The sequence below is a fragment of the Dermacentor albipictus genome, chromosome 4 (genome assembly GCF_038994185.2).
Source record: "Dermacentor albipictus isolate Rhodes 1998 colony chromosome 4, USDA_Dalb.pri_finalv2, whole genome shotgun sequence".
NCBI classification, from domain to species: Eukaryota; Metazoa; Arthropoda; class Arachnida; order Ixodida; family Ixodidae; genus Dermacentor; species Dermacentor albipictus.
In genome coordinates this window covers 89,184,739-89,198,806 of record NC_091824.1, presented here as the reverse complement: position 1 = coordinate 89,198,806, position 14,068 = coordinate 89,184,739, and the positions used below count along the sequence as shown (strand labels likewise).

The window sequence follows — 14,068 nt, the reverse complement described above, 5'->3', positions numbered from 1 at the left end:
AATCATATACAAATACGGTTAAGGCCTCCTATACGATGTGGTACAGTGGCACATCCATTCTGAGGAGGAGGAGAAGGCAGAACAAGCTTTATTCGCCTAAAACACACACAAAGATCGGGGGTAGCTTTCTTGTAGCTATGCCTTTTTCGATGCCGATTTCTTTTCATGTTCACGAGTGTCAGGGCATGCACTCATGAAGGATTGGCCAAGAAGGGCCAATCCAAGACTGCTCCAGTGCCAAAGTTGTTTATATGATTGGATCATATTTAAGTTTTACGGAAATCTTAAAGATCACCTCTGACAGATGGCATAATTCTAGTCCTTGAAATGGATTATTCAAAGAGGCAGACATACGTTGCGCAAGAAATCGAAACACATTATCAGCTAATTGACAAAACATCACCGATTCCTATTTAATGACTTTATGGTACATATTGCAATTTACGAATTGTAGCCAAGAAGTTTGCAAGGCATATCCACTTGGAAAGAATATTGAGAATGGCATGGGTTTCTGTATATGTGTCATCAAACTAGGGATAAAAATGTACCATTGTTCCACTTACTTTCTTAACAAAACATTATTTTATGCATTGAAGTACAAGCATAACTGGAATGCCCATTTAATTTGTCACACACTTTGGCAATGAACATCTCGAAACTGGTGTCATCTTGAAGATTCATTCTAAATGCGTATGTCTTGCCAACTCAATGACTACAATCTGTAAATTACAATATGAACCATAAAGTAATTAATGAGGAAGATAATGAGTGTTTTTTTAATTAGTTGAATATATGTTTCATTTTCTCATGCAAGTAATGCCCGCCTCTTTGAATAATCCAGCCCAAGGACACAAATTATGCTATCAGCCACAGGCGATTTTTTGACGTTCTGTAACACCTAAATATATGTATATTCACACATATATTCGACAAGGAAATGACGCTGAATGCCAAACCCTGGCGAAGAGTCAAAGCATCACTTTAAAGCCTTTCCGCAAGTCCGAACAGTGTTGTAATCACAGAAGTTGTCACAAGGAACTGTCCTTTACTTCCACTATGGCTGGAATTCCAGGAAATTGGTAGCAAGGGAAGTGGGCTTTACAATTTGTGTTTTTGGAATGAATGTACTGTTGTGCATAGAGTTAGGTATAGGTTCGTTTAGGTAGCAATGTGCAGCATGCAGCACCCACCTTTTAAAGGGACACTAAAGAGAAAAAGAATTTCTTCTGTATGAGTAAATTACCCTTCTGCAATACCAAAACCACCACTCTTAATGCGAGAAAGTGCTTGGTATACCATAAAAAAATAAACATATAGAAGACGCCACCTTGAAGTTCCTGCACCAGCTCAATGGGCCGTCATTGATTTTGACAGCTTCTGCTAGCTCCCAGTTAATTCTTTAGCAGTAAAGGTAGACTCAACTACATTGTTTCCCAAAGGAGCCAAAGACTGAATATGGCAAGTTTCGTGAATTTTTACTGAGCATGGCCCAAACATGAAAAAATACTCTGAAATCTGTGACGTCACACTGACATCCTGGTTCCGGCGTGAAATACAAAAAATGACACTATGATCTTCATTTTCTGTTCTAATAATCAACCTATTATCATGAAATCGATGACAGCAGAGTTTTCAGAGAACGTTTTTGTCGGTCTACATTGGTTTATTGGGCTGCTTTAACGTCCCTCTAATTGCTGAGAGCTGTTGTAGCTTTAGCATGAAGGTACACTCATTGATTTAGTCCAACCACATAACTGTCCATAGGTAGGTGGAAGAGAAGAGCCATATAACAGGGGACAGTCAAGCACATAATGAGAATAAATGTTCTAGTTGCTATAAGTGCTGTAATAAGTAAATGTTTAGAGAACATACAATGTGAGCAGAGCGTGCACACAGCTGCCCATTGAGCCTGTTCATTAATGGAGTTTGTTCCTTGCTCTTAAGGTCTGTTAACCTTTGATCACCAGTTATTTTATAACCTTTATTCACCTGTTAACTTATTCAGTCAATGGGCATAGCCCACTTTGCTCGAGTGTCTGTTAGAACTGCCGGAAATAAAGTTATAACCTATAAACATCTTCCTTCAACGCGGTGTAGGTTGGCAAAAGAACAACCATAGCGGCCAAGCAGTTGAACAATGTTGTTCTCTGTGTGTATGTACCTTGCTACTGTTTTAAATGCACCCGCCGTGGTTGCTCAGTGGCTGTGGTGTTAGGCTGCTGGGCACGAGGTCGCGGGATCGAATCCCGGCCACGGCGGCCGCATTTCAATGGGGGCGAAATGCGAAAACACCCGTGTACTTAGATTTAGGTGCACGTTAAAGAACCCCTGGTGGTCGAAATTTCCGGAGTCCTCCACTACAGCGTGCCTCATAATCAGAAAGTGGTTTTGGTACGTAAAACCCCATAATTTTTCTTTTACATGCATCTCGTGGGAGATAATCCCAGTCTTGTCAGTGGGCCTGTTATTACTCTCTTTGATGCACGCACGCACTCTTTGCTTTCAATCGGCTTTCCTATGTTCTTGCCTTTGCACTGTCTGCTTTGCACAGCACATAACAGTATAAAGAATGCTATGATGTAATAGAAGCATTGTTTCTTTTGCTGGACTGCCTGAAAGCACCGATACTCACAAGAATTGCAAGCTCTGCCCTTGCTTATGTTTGATCTTTGGTGACGTATAGTATGAATTAACCATGCCTACAAATGTTCCTTGGCACCTTATCTGTGTCAGTACTCACATTGTAAATTGTGACGTTCACCTATTTTCTGTAAAATAGTTGATTGGTAAGTGATAGGATTAGGTATTTTTTTACATGTAGATATGCTATGGCACTTGTATTTGGCGCCTTGCTTTTCATGCATTGGGGAAGTCTGAAAGTATCTAGCATTGTGAAATAATGGACCACATACAGGGTTCTTGCTGATTAATAGCGGTAATTGTAGAATAGTATTTGTCACATATAACATTTGTTTGAGCAGAACAGCGCAGATCACGTATATAGCGCAGTTTTTCTCTCTGCACTAGAGTATAATACTTTGATCACTGTGCATACAATTCTGTAGGTCTCTCAGTTAAGTGTGCTGGCGGTTCTGCGTCACTGGTCTGACACAATGTGTTATTTTCTGCAGTATATTGCTAAAGCAAAGTTGACAGAAACTGACTCTTCTTGCACTATTTCATATGCAGTAACTGTTTGGAGGCAGTGGTTTTTGACTTGTGAATTCCTTTGTGTGTGTCTGTGCTACTACGAAAGTGCTGCACCAGGATAACAAAGAAATATCACTTACTTGTCAGTTGAGGTAGTCACTGCACTCGCATGCCATTATGTCAAATGTACATTGAGCGAAAGGCAGGTGTGACATTTATACACCTCTTATCTGGGTGTATGCTAATATGTGCAATATGTTATTTATAACATTGCTCTTGTTGGCAACCCCAGTTGAAGGCAGTGCAAGATTTTTTCACCGACTTTCCTATAGACTCAGCTTTATGATGTGAATATGACACTTCATCTTAAAAAAAAACAAGGATTTTACTCAAATGGGAATGAAACATCACAAGTGATGATCTTCAAGGGGCTGCATTCATTCATCACCACATCAGCTTGTTTTGGCCTCGTTATGCATGTGTGTGATCGAAGTTGCTATGGAATGAAAACTCGCTTCTCTACATGTTGACCGCTGCTGCGTGCTGAAGAGTATGATTGTCTGTCTGTGCAGTTTATTGCCTGCCAAGTGCCAGATCCATGTGTAACCCTTTTGCAACATTTATCTTTGGATGTCGCATACACATTTTTGCCCCTTTCAATACCTATTGCAGCGATTCCTGTGGTGCCATCCATAATAATGTAATTGTGCCTTCTGACTCTCATAGCTGCTACAGAAGGTGCCATTGTGCCGCCTCTGAGGGTTGATGTGTACTAGCCTATTCCTGTTACTGTCACCGCAAATGGTTACAGCAGATGAACTCGATTACAATTGAACTTTTGTATAACAAACACTGGTATAACAAATGATTAGCTATTATGAAGTAAATCTAAAACATTTATCACCGATATCAGTATGTAACAAAGTTATGCTTATAACGAATGTTTCGATATAATGAAGATACGGCGCTCTCCAATGGTAGCCAAGGAGGCAAATGCCTCCTAAATCAACCAACAGAGGGTACTACAAAGGTATTGTGGCTTTGTTATGAGAAGATTAGACTGTATTACCCAAATAGCCAGTGGCCAGTAACATTATAGAGTGGCTAGAAGCAAAAAGAAAAAAAAAATGTGAATAAGGAAGAAAATATTGCTTTGTTCATCTGCCCAGGGCTCTTCCTCCCAGACTCAGTCACAGGCTGGTGGAGATGCAGCTTCTGGAGAAAGTTCAAAGCCTACCGTGCTGCTTAGCAAGGCATCATCAAGGGCTGAATCTCCAGCATCTTCGTCAAGCACACCCAAAGATGATGCTCAACCATCTGCTTCTGTGAGCACCAACACCTCTGTCAAGCAGCCGCCCCCAGAGAGTGAGTGGATTAAGGTTTGGGAGACCTATGACAATGAGATCAGTAGTAATAGCATTCTGTTGCTGAACACGAACTCAGTTTTGAAGTTTGATTGTTGTGGCACATTATGACGAGGGCAGAAAGGCTTGTGTATTGAGGTGCCATTATATGTTAAGAGACCTCTGATTGTCAGAATAATATGGTGTGCTCAATTATATTACTTTAGGAAGTAAAAGGTAACTAATTATTATTATGGATCAGGGTATGACATCCTTACTGAAAGGGAGTGTGGTTCATGTTTGCAGCATCTTAGGCTAAGGGCATTGAGTTCTCATTTTATTACAGGACTCCCTGAAGTGTTTACAAGGAAGTTGGGTGACCCAAACAGTCCAGGCATTTCAAAACCATAATTACATGGCCGTGTGTATTAGTTCACTGCAGGCGTCCTTTATTTACCTAATTTACTGTAAACTCACATGTTTAATCCTCATTAAATACCTAAATGCTTTTGAAGACAGAGAGAGGGCACAAATTAAACTCAACTTAAGGTGTAGCTTCTTGACATTCTAAAAGGCATTTTCATGAGGCCGCAACTGAAAGTGAAATCTACACTGCTGTCAAGCACCTGAAGGGGAAAATGTTCATATGGATTTGCTTTGCATTATCGTAAAGCTGTATTATGCATGAAGACGAGTTCATTATTAGCCTTACCTGTGTTTCTACATTTCATTTCTCATTGTTGGCACACAGTTGTTGTTGAGTTGTATCTAAAGACTACATGCAAGGTAAAGATGAACTTCAACATATTAAACATGAATGTGTTAAATATTTTTGACGTTATACGGGGGTTCTGCTCCAATGTAGAATAAAAAGAAAGCTTGCGAACATTTGGTTCGGGGACTAGGCTTAATAGTGGCAGTCAGAGACACCTCCGAGGCCAGCAAGAAAGCAGTGGCAACAAGCACGGCACACAAACATACATTAAAACATAAAAATTGCAAATGCAAGAGCACAGGGCTTGGGGGCAAGCGAGAACTACATCAAAGCATCCCTACAGAGTGTTCTGAGTAACATAGCGCACTCACAGTTTGGCTGGTGTCCAAAAAAGCTGGCGTGGTGCGTCGCTCAAAGAAGTGTTCAAGGAGAGATGGCAGGCAGGCTCTTGCAGGCTCTTGTGCATCTGCTGGGCAACGGGAGTGTGTAGCGTGTTGTCTTGAAGTCCCCTCGGGCATTGGCACTCGACCAGGTCTCTCTGGCAGTTGGCTTCCCGGCCGTGTTCGTCCGACCTGTTCAACACGTCTTCCTTGCTCCTCTTCTCAGTTCCGTCTGTCTCTGCCAACGGGGTCTCTTCTTCTGTAGGCTGATTGAGCCATGCATTATTTGTGAATTTGCTGTGTACCCTCTGTGGCACTTCTTGATTTATTCTTTTCCTGTGCTACAGACGCACGGGCAGCGAGGCATCATCTTTGTTGTGGGTGGGGCATGTGCTTGCATGCTTATGGTGCCACTTCATCGTTATCATGTAAACATTGCTTATAACAAAAAGGTCATGGATTTCACGATTTATCACATGCACTAGTTTAGCTTATCCTAAGCAGCGTCTGAAGTCAGTGTTACGATGTCTAATGGCAACAGCAGTGCTCTCTTGTTTTGTTTTGGGCAGAAGGTCATTTATGCTGCAGGAGTAACTGTGGCTTTTGAGTATGCACTTAGCATGTGCAAACAATCTTGCATTATGAAAATATTGAAGAAAACTGGCCGAATATTCTGATTCAACACATTTGAGTTAGGTGCTGAAAATTTTATTTCTATATAATTTGATTTTCAAATACTGTCTCCTGCAAACTGAACAGTTCATTGTCCTTAGTTCAATTTCCCATTGATTAAATGCACACCATTTGAGCTTAACTTTGATTAGACAGATTTCCACACTCTCTTTGTATTCATCTTCAAAGGAGGAGCTTTACTTCACTGTGGGAAATGGCTAGCTGACATAATGGATTAAAAGCTTGTGAACTTGTCTTGGCTCTTGGCTGCAGGCTTGAGTGACCGACTAGCAGCACCTCCTGACATGGCTGCCCCCGTCAAGTTTATTGATGATTCCTTACAGTGGTGCGATAATGCACTTGAGGTATGCCTGCGTTTTCACAGCTGGGCTTTGTTCCGTGTCACCTCGTTAGTCGTACCATTCTTCTTGATAACTTGTGCCTCTGGTGACTATGGCTTTTGCTGATTTAAAAAAAATTTTATTGCAGTGGTGCCTTGTATGCATATTAGCTTGCAGACAGGACAGCAGACAGGAAGCAGACACTCTTACATAGTCTAGAAACAAGATCTAACAAAAGATCCGTGAAGGCCCCAATCAGTGGCTTAATTTTTTTTTCTACTCAACTCATTGTGTGTAGCAATCAATGCATGCAGAAATAACTTGTGACCTCAGAGGGCCCAACCTAATGAGTGTATCATGCTACGTTCTTGTATTGACATGAACTTGAGATCAGGTGATAGGATCCTTCTTGATGTTACCCAATCTTGAAGCTGGGGTCACTGCGTTTGTACATATAAGGTCACGTCGGCATACATTGATGCAGTTTTGTATGGCATCATCGGACTACTCTGCAGCCTCGCTGCTTTTACCTTCCACTGCTTTCTTGCATCACAGCAGATATATGCCTTGGTTTGTGCTCGAATACCTGTATTTCCCCTAGGATATTGATAGGATGACTTTTCTGCAAAGCTTAGCCACCTATAAGAGGAGGTGTCTGAATATAAATACTGGGGTGTCATTCTAACAAAACATCTTTCATGGTCTAAACATATTGAATGTGTAAATGGGAAAGCCCTAAGAAAATTGATTATTTACGCCACAAATTAGCTAAGACCCCCCGCGATACTAAACTGCTATTATATGAAATGTTGATTCGCCCTGTTCTAGAATATGCACCTGTCATTTGGTTCCCCTACAAACAATGTAGGGGAGCTCAATAACGTAATGATGTAATATAAGCTCGCTCAATAACATTCAATGAAAATCTATCCATTTCATTTGCCAATATTACAGCCACAGTTTCTCACCAACACAGGCTGAACAATCTTTCAACAATTAAGCCATTACTTTCATGTTATCACATTAAAGCCTTAAAAATTTTATATGCAATTAGTAACTCCGCCTGTGGTCTTTCTGGTTGTAACTATATCACATTTACTATGGCAAGTTGTACCTGTAGCTTCCACGCCTTGAACATAGCACCTATTTATGCCCGTAGTAACACATTCAAGTACAGTTTTTTTCTGTGTATAATAGAGCTTTGAAATTCTCTACCTGGTAACATTCGTTCACTATCACTAAAAGATTTTATAGCTACTACTGGTAAGCACTTCACTAACATGTAACGGGCTTCTTTTTGATCATTCTTCTTTTTATATATGTGTGTTTTTAATGTGTAATGTATAGCAATGTATGATGTTCCCACTCCTGCTATAGCCCTGTATTGGGCTGCAGTATATGTAAATAAATAATTAAATAAATAAATAAATAAATAAATAAATAGTCCTAGTACTGTAATCCAAGCAGTATCACTATGAGCTTTCTCAAGCTGGCTGTTTAACTTAGAAATGTTGCATTGCATGCATGCAAATCCAGTAGATTCACTAATATTGCAGTAATTTCCTAGTATATACAAGTCAGACAGCTGTCTCCTTGCCAAGCTTCATGATCCGTACACACATTTACTGTTCCTTTCTAGAGAACCCTGAGATGCTAGGCTTTTCGTGTTTAATTTTTGATGCTAAACATAAATTTAAAGAACCAAGGGGATTTGGTACAATATTATCTTGTGTTTGAAAGGAAAATTATGGATTGTAAACGTGACGGGAAAGCTGTATATTGTGACCTTTCTTTCTTCCTTTCCTCTCTGCCCAGTACCTTGTGGACCAGCCAGACTTCTATGTGGTCGGAATCGTTGGCATGCAAGGCGCTGGGAAGTCAACTGTTATGTCAATACTCGCCGGGCAGTATGGTCAAGCAGGCATGAGGTGGGTACTATTGCTACACACTGTTTGTCGTCGCTATGTTTCTCTAGCTATTGGAAATGGGATACTGAATGCATTGTTTCGCAATGGTAAGAGGTGGCACTTTGTAGGACAGCCATAATGAAACCGCATTCAACATCATCATTCTCTGTCAGTTGCTGTCTGCAGGGCAAAGACCTTTCCCGAAGGTCCCCAATTGCCTCGGTCCTTCATCGATTGAACCAATCCTCTACCTGCATATTTCATAATGGCATCACTCAATCTGATCCTCTGTTGCCTTCAACTACATTTTCCTTACTTTTGCACCCATTCTTGTACTTTGACAGCCCGCCATTTATCTCTTTGGTGTGTTATATTTTAACTATGCTTTTACTTTGTTGATCAGAACGAGGGGAGGGCACAGAGGTCATTTTGAGCACGCACACTCTTGCCCTGCTCTGGCCTCAGCGGGGGAGGATGAAAAAAGAATATAGAGGTATGGTGAAGGATGGTGATATAGAAGAGGCACAAACATGGTGCAGGCCAGTTCAGTACAGTTCGGTTGTCAGCCAAGAAGCTCTAAATGTATTTTAAAAGATAATAAAAAAATTCACCAGGTTCAATGTGTATGGTTGAGGGCACTGACTAAAATGAAGCTGCATGAAAAGGCATCAAGAAATAGCTGGTGTTTGGCCTTCTGATGTAATTTGTGAACAGATACCAAGGAACGACTTTACAGTCTGGTAGGCGCTGCGATTAGTGGTTACAGTTACGACCAGCACCTGCACGGCACTTATAGCAATAGGAGTTTGGAAACTGAATGGCAGGGAATCGCGCAATGATTTCAGTAGATTCTTTGTCATTTTCTTAGTCTTATATAATTGTTGTTGCTGTTACTGGTAGGGGTGTGTGAATATAAAAATTGTGAATACAAATAGATTATGAATACTTAGCCTCGAATATTGTATAACGATATGCACATGCATTTAAAGCAAGTTGGGTTAATTTGTTATGTTGGAACATTGCAGTTACATTGTCAATATTAAAAAAGTAGGCTATTAGGCCGTTATACTAAAACATTGTGTATTTGGCTCATATTAATTTAAAAATTTAGTGATTCTCTCTAGCTTTCCTCACCAGCCTGTGCCTTATTATACCGCATCAGATGCCCGTAAACTTGAAGACATTTGACCCTGTGCCAGTTGTCACTCATCGCACTTGCTTTCAAGCAGTAAGCTCAAAATTGGGGGTGGCATTACAAAAAAAGGAAAGAGAGAGAAAGAGTATAAACTTTATTATTTGACCAGGCTTCCTTAACTTGAGCCCAAAGGTGGGTGGCCTCCTCAGTCCAGGTAGCCATGGCTCACTGCTGCTGCCCGAGCCCTGTTCACCAACTGTAGCTGGTCTTCAGGGTTTTGCGTCACCAGCAAAGCCTCCCGCTGATCTTCCAATTCTTCCTCTGGTTCTGCTTCTTTCTGGGCGTTATCGCCTGGTGGTGGTGATTCCGATGGTATGTCTGGGTTATTCCTGCACCCCAGCACCATGTGGCATGGGATGTCGGGCATGTCCGGAGGGCAGAACTTGCAGTCCCACCCATAGGTCCCCAGATACATGGCGTGCAGCAGTGTTCCATGCGGGTATGTTCCAGCCTGGAGTCTTTTCCAGGACACCGCTTGTTACCTACTCATCCTCTTATGTGCGGACGGATAGTGACTCCTCTGCTTCCTGTAGTGTGTCAGGATTTCAAAGTACTTCTTGGGTATGCGTTCCGCCTCTTCGTGACAGCCGTCGGTCCGTGTTCTCTGCGTGTCGGAGATGGCTCGGGGTGCATGATCATCAGCCGCGGCCTGCGCCGCCTCGTTCCCCGTGAGAGATATGTGTCCCGGTGTCCAGAGGATGTTCGCTTCTTCTGTCTGGGTGTTTTTCAAGTCCTGTAGTGCTGCCTTTCCGATCCTTCCGGTAATATACCTTCTCGCAAGAAGCGTTCAGAAAAAAAAAAGAAAATGAAAGAAACTGCACTCTTCACGCCAACCCATGTCCCTTGCTACTGAGAAACTGGCTTTCCCGCAAACATTAGACGCTTAGTGGCTAAGTGTGCTTTACAGGTGAAATTTCGCTAGCAGCATGAAACGGTCACAAAATACAGCACAAGATTGCCCCAATATTCTTGGATTAGATAGAAACAAATGGCAAGAACCGTGTTTGCTTCCACACAGCCAGAAATATATTCGATTTGATTCGAATATTCGGATCCAACCGAACATCTATTTTTTGTATTGAATACGAATATTAAAAATATAATATTTGATAATATTCGAACTTTTTGAATATTCGCACACCCCTAGTTACTGGCTTTATGAGCCCTGTGACCATGCAGTTGTTCGGCCTTTACTTCCATTGTCACTACTCTCATATTTCATGACCCCTACTGTCATTAACCTACTTCCTCTTACTTTAAAAAATGCAATGTGGCTGTTAAGACATTCAGTAGTTAGGCTAGAAATACCAGATGTCGTATAAGCACTGGTGACTGAATGTCTAACTGCATAACCTGTTCGATTTTTGGAATTCTGTTCACCTGTCTCTGCAGGCAGCTGTTTCGTCCGCAGAGCCGAGAATTGCGGGAACTTGGCCAACACTGCACAACAGGTGTGGACATTTATGCCACACCAGAGAGGATGATCCTGCTTGATACTCAGGTTAGTTGCTCAATTTTGTGCAACTAGTCAGAATAGGCTTGCAAAATATCTTGAACTGATACTTGGTGCAACTTCGATAATGCATTCACACCAACAAGCTACAGATGTTGCAACACCAACTTGGTTGCCAGCGGTTGATTTGGGTAAACGGACTATTTTGGGTCATTCCTTTGCAGCTGGTTTTTTCAGCTCTGTAGCCAGGGCCACAGAGCCGCTGAACCAATCACTGAAGCTTCAAAGGAAGACAGAGAAACACTTATTTTGCTTGACAATAGTAGTGCCTGCGCACTTTCACAACCACGCCCGGTTCTCTCTCTTTTGGCAGGAATTGTGCTGCCAGAGCGAACACTGCCTCTGTAGTATGCAAGGTGATGGCAACAGACTTCTCATTAAAATGCGTGAGGAGAGTTGAAAATACCACAAATGAAAAGCAGATATATTCATTGGGGTGGAAGGTGCGAAGAGCACAGATTCCGAGACATTTTGGCCTGGCAACTGGCGGGTTGTACTTGCTGGCTGTGAGCATGCCTTCAGTGAGTAGGCCTGCAGTGAATTTGACGATTTTCCCAACCTGCCTATTGAAACTTCATCTAGATATAATGAGCATTATTTAAAGCGTTATACTGTTACAAAGAGCACTTCAAACCCAGCTGTGGTAAAAAGAAGATGCACGTGAAGTTCTGAAACATAAAAGGGCAACTGAACTAGACGCAAGGCAGCCTGCACACCGCTTCACTGCAACTCCGATGAACATACAACCTACAAGATGAGTGAGCGGTTGGCGTGCACAGATTTCTGAAGCCACGAGGAATGTTGCTGTGGACTCCAGGATTTCACTGGTTTGTACACTAGTGCGATCTTAGAGGTCACAGTGGTGGCCCTCTCATTTTATCACTGTTCTCCCTTTGGCACTACTTTGCATTACGCCTATTTGGATGATTTGGAGCAATGGCCGCTCAAGCAGTGCTTTCGTTGCTATCGATGACCATGCAGTGTGAGTCGTTGTGATAGTGGCACGATGGGCCACTCTTAGGCAAAGTTGCAAAGAGTTGGTGGTTACTACCTCGTTATCAGTAGATCGGTATCAGCATGGTTTGCTGATGCTTCTCTTATATAGTTGCAATTTGCTGATAACGGTTTGCAGTGATGTTCTACCTTCTATACTCCAAATTCTTTGGCTGAGGCAACATAGAATGCATTACTTTATGTTGTTTCTGTGCTCAAGCTTGTATGGCTGACGTGCAGCCATAACGGTGAGAACTCTGCAAAATGGCAGCATGTCACAGTAGTTTCCGCTTCCAGCCAACTGCAATGCTTTACTCTTGTATCCAAAATTCATTCGTGTCTGGCTGACAGTAAAATATATCACAGGTTTTCGAAGGAAGAAAAAAATGGTGCCAGCTGCGCTCATTTTGAAATGATAGGTGATAGATATCGGGGGTCATATTGAAAAAGCTTTGATTGCCGAATTTCATTCTTTGGATGAACTGCACATTGTAGATCGGAGTTTGTAATGGAAATTCGGAGCTCGGTCTAGGAAAATGCCTGGAACAAAAATGGAGATACTGAAAATTCAATTTCTGGACTAGAGTGCTGCTGAACTGTTAACTGCAGACACCAGCTTCAGCATCTTTTACTTTTGAGCGTAAGGGTAAGTCCACATATAATGAACTACTAATAGGAAGACCACTTTTCATAGAACTATGTATTGAAATGGTTATAAAGTGGTTCGACTATATATAGCAATCCTGAGGTTTGATTCCGGGTATGCTTGGACACTCTGAACATTCTCAAGTTAACTTTCCCATCACAGCAATCACATACAAGCAGAAACCATTTGGGGCACAGTTATCTTGTACTTCGATTTGCTGAGCATATTTGAGGGGTTCCAAGGCATACATGCGCAGCAGACATGCTAATGAATAAGATGTGGCCAACAAGCATAGGTAGTGCTAATGCTTGTCGCCTCACAATGTTTGAAGGCCCTGTTGTAACCTGTTGCAGCACGGTCTCTCTCCAGTATAGTTATTTATGTTCTTCATTCATGGATTGTGAAATTAAGTAATAATATTAAAATCTGGTGCTTGTATATAGTGGCCTTTTCACAGATTGTAAAACTGCATCTTGTGTGCATAAAATCTTGACATTACCTTGGGCCTCAATGCAAGTGACAGTATCTTCCCACTTGCTTTGTGTAAGTAGGAAAATAGTGCAGTAAAACCTTGCTAATTCGGATTGTGCGGGTCCGAAAGGAATGTTCAAATGAACCGAATGTCGAATTATGAAGACTGTCAAATAAAAAAAGACAATGAGCAAATGCTTACTACGTCAACGTGCACTCATCTACTGAATGGATTAGCAAATCCTCTTTCTATTTTGTATAAAAGCAGAGCGGAAGCTGCAGTTGTCGTCATCTCGTGACTGATTAGCGCTCACAATGGCAAAGGTCTCCTGACTTCCTTCGCAGTGCAGTTGCGGCACGCGCCTTCATCTGAGACACGCTTTTCACTACCATGCGCACGTGCCAATTATTTTTTCGCCAGTGTCGCCAGGTCGCTGCCCATGGCAATGCAGACAGTGTGCTTCATCCTTGACAGCTTTGCGCTAAGTAAAACGAAACTATGCAGTCACTGTGGACAAAACGGCAGCCTCTATTGACGCGATCATGGATGGCGACTGCGCAGTTATAGAGGCACTCGGTCCATGCGTGTACAGAGTCAGAAACTACTGTTTCCTGCAACCGCTGTGGACGAAGCCGCGGCTGATATCGACACAATCATGGATGGTGACTGCACGGTCATGAAGGCACGATGCCAACACGGTGCTATGCACATCAGTAAACGCAAGAATAAAGGCTTTAAAGC

At 42.0% G+C, this 14,068-nt stretch overlaps 1 protein-coding gene across 2 annotated transcripts in view; it reads left to right on the top strand.

Annotated features, from left to right (window-relative positions):
• Positions 1–14,068, top strand: part of LOC135917677 (nonsense-mediated mRNA decay factor SMG9) — a 38,297-nt gene that overhangs the window by 2,782 nt on the left and 21,447 nt on the right. For both annotated transcript variants that reach the window (XR_010569375.2, XM_065451248.2), the window contains exons 3-6: positions 4,320–4,515; positions 6,534–6,625; positions 8,417–8,529; positions 11,096–11,204. Coding sequence is in view for 1 of the 2 variants with exons in the window: in XM_065451248.2 (XP_065307320.1) it covers positions 4,320–4,515; positions 6,534–6,625; positions 8,417–8,529; positions 11,096–11,204 (510 nt within the window). In the remaining variant the exon portion in view is untranslated. The remainder of the gene's footprint in view (positions 1–4,319; positions 4,516–6,533; positions 6,626–8,416; positions 8,530–11,095; positions 11,205–14,068) is intronic.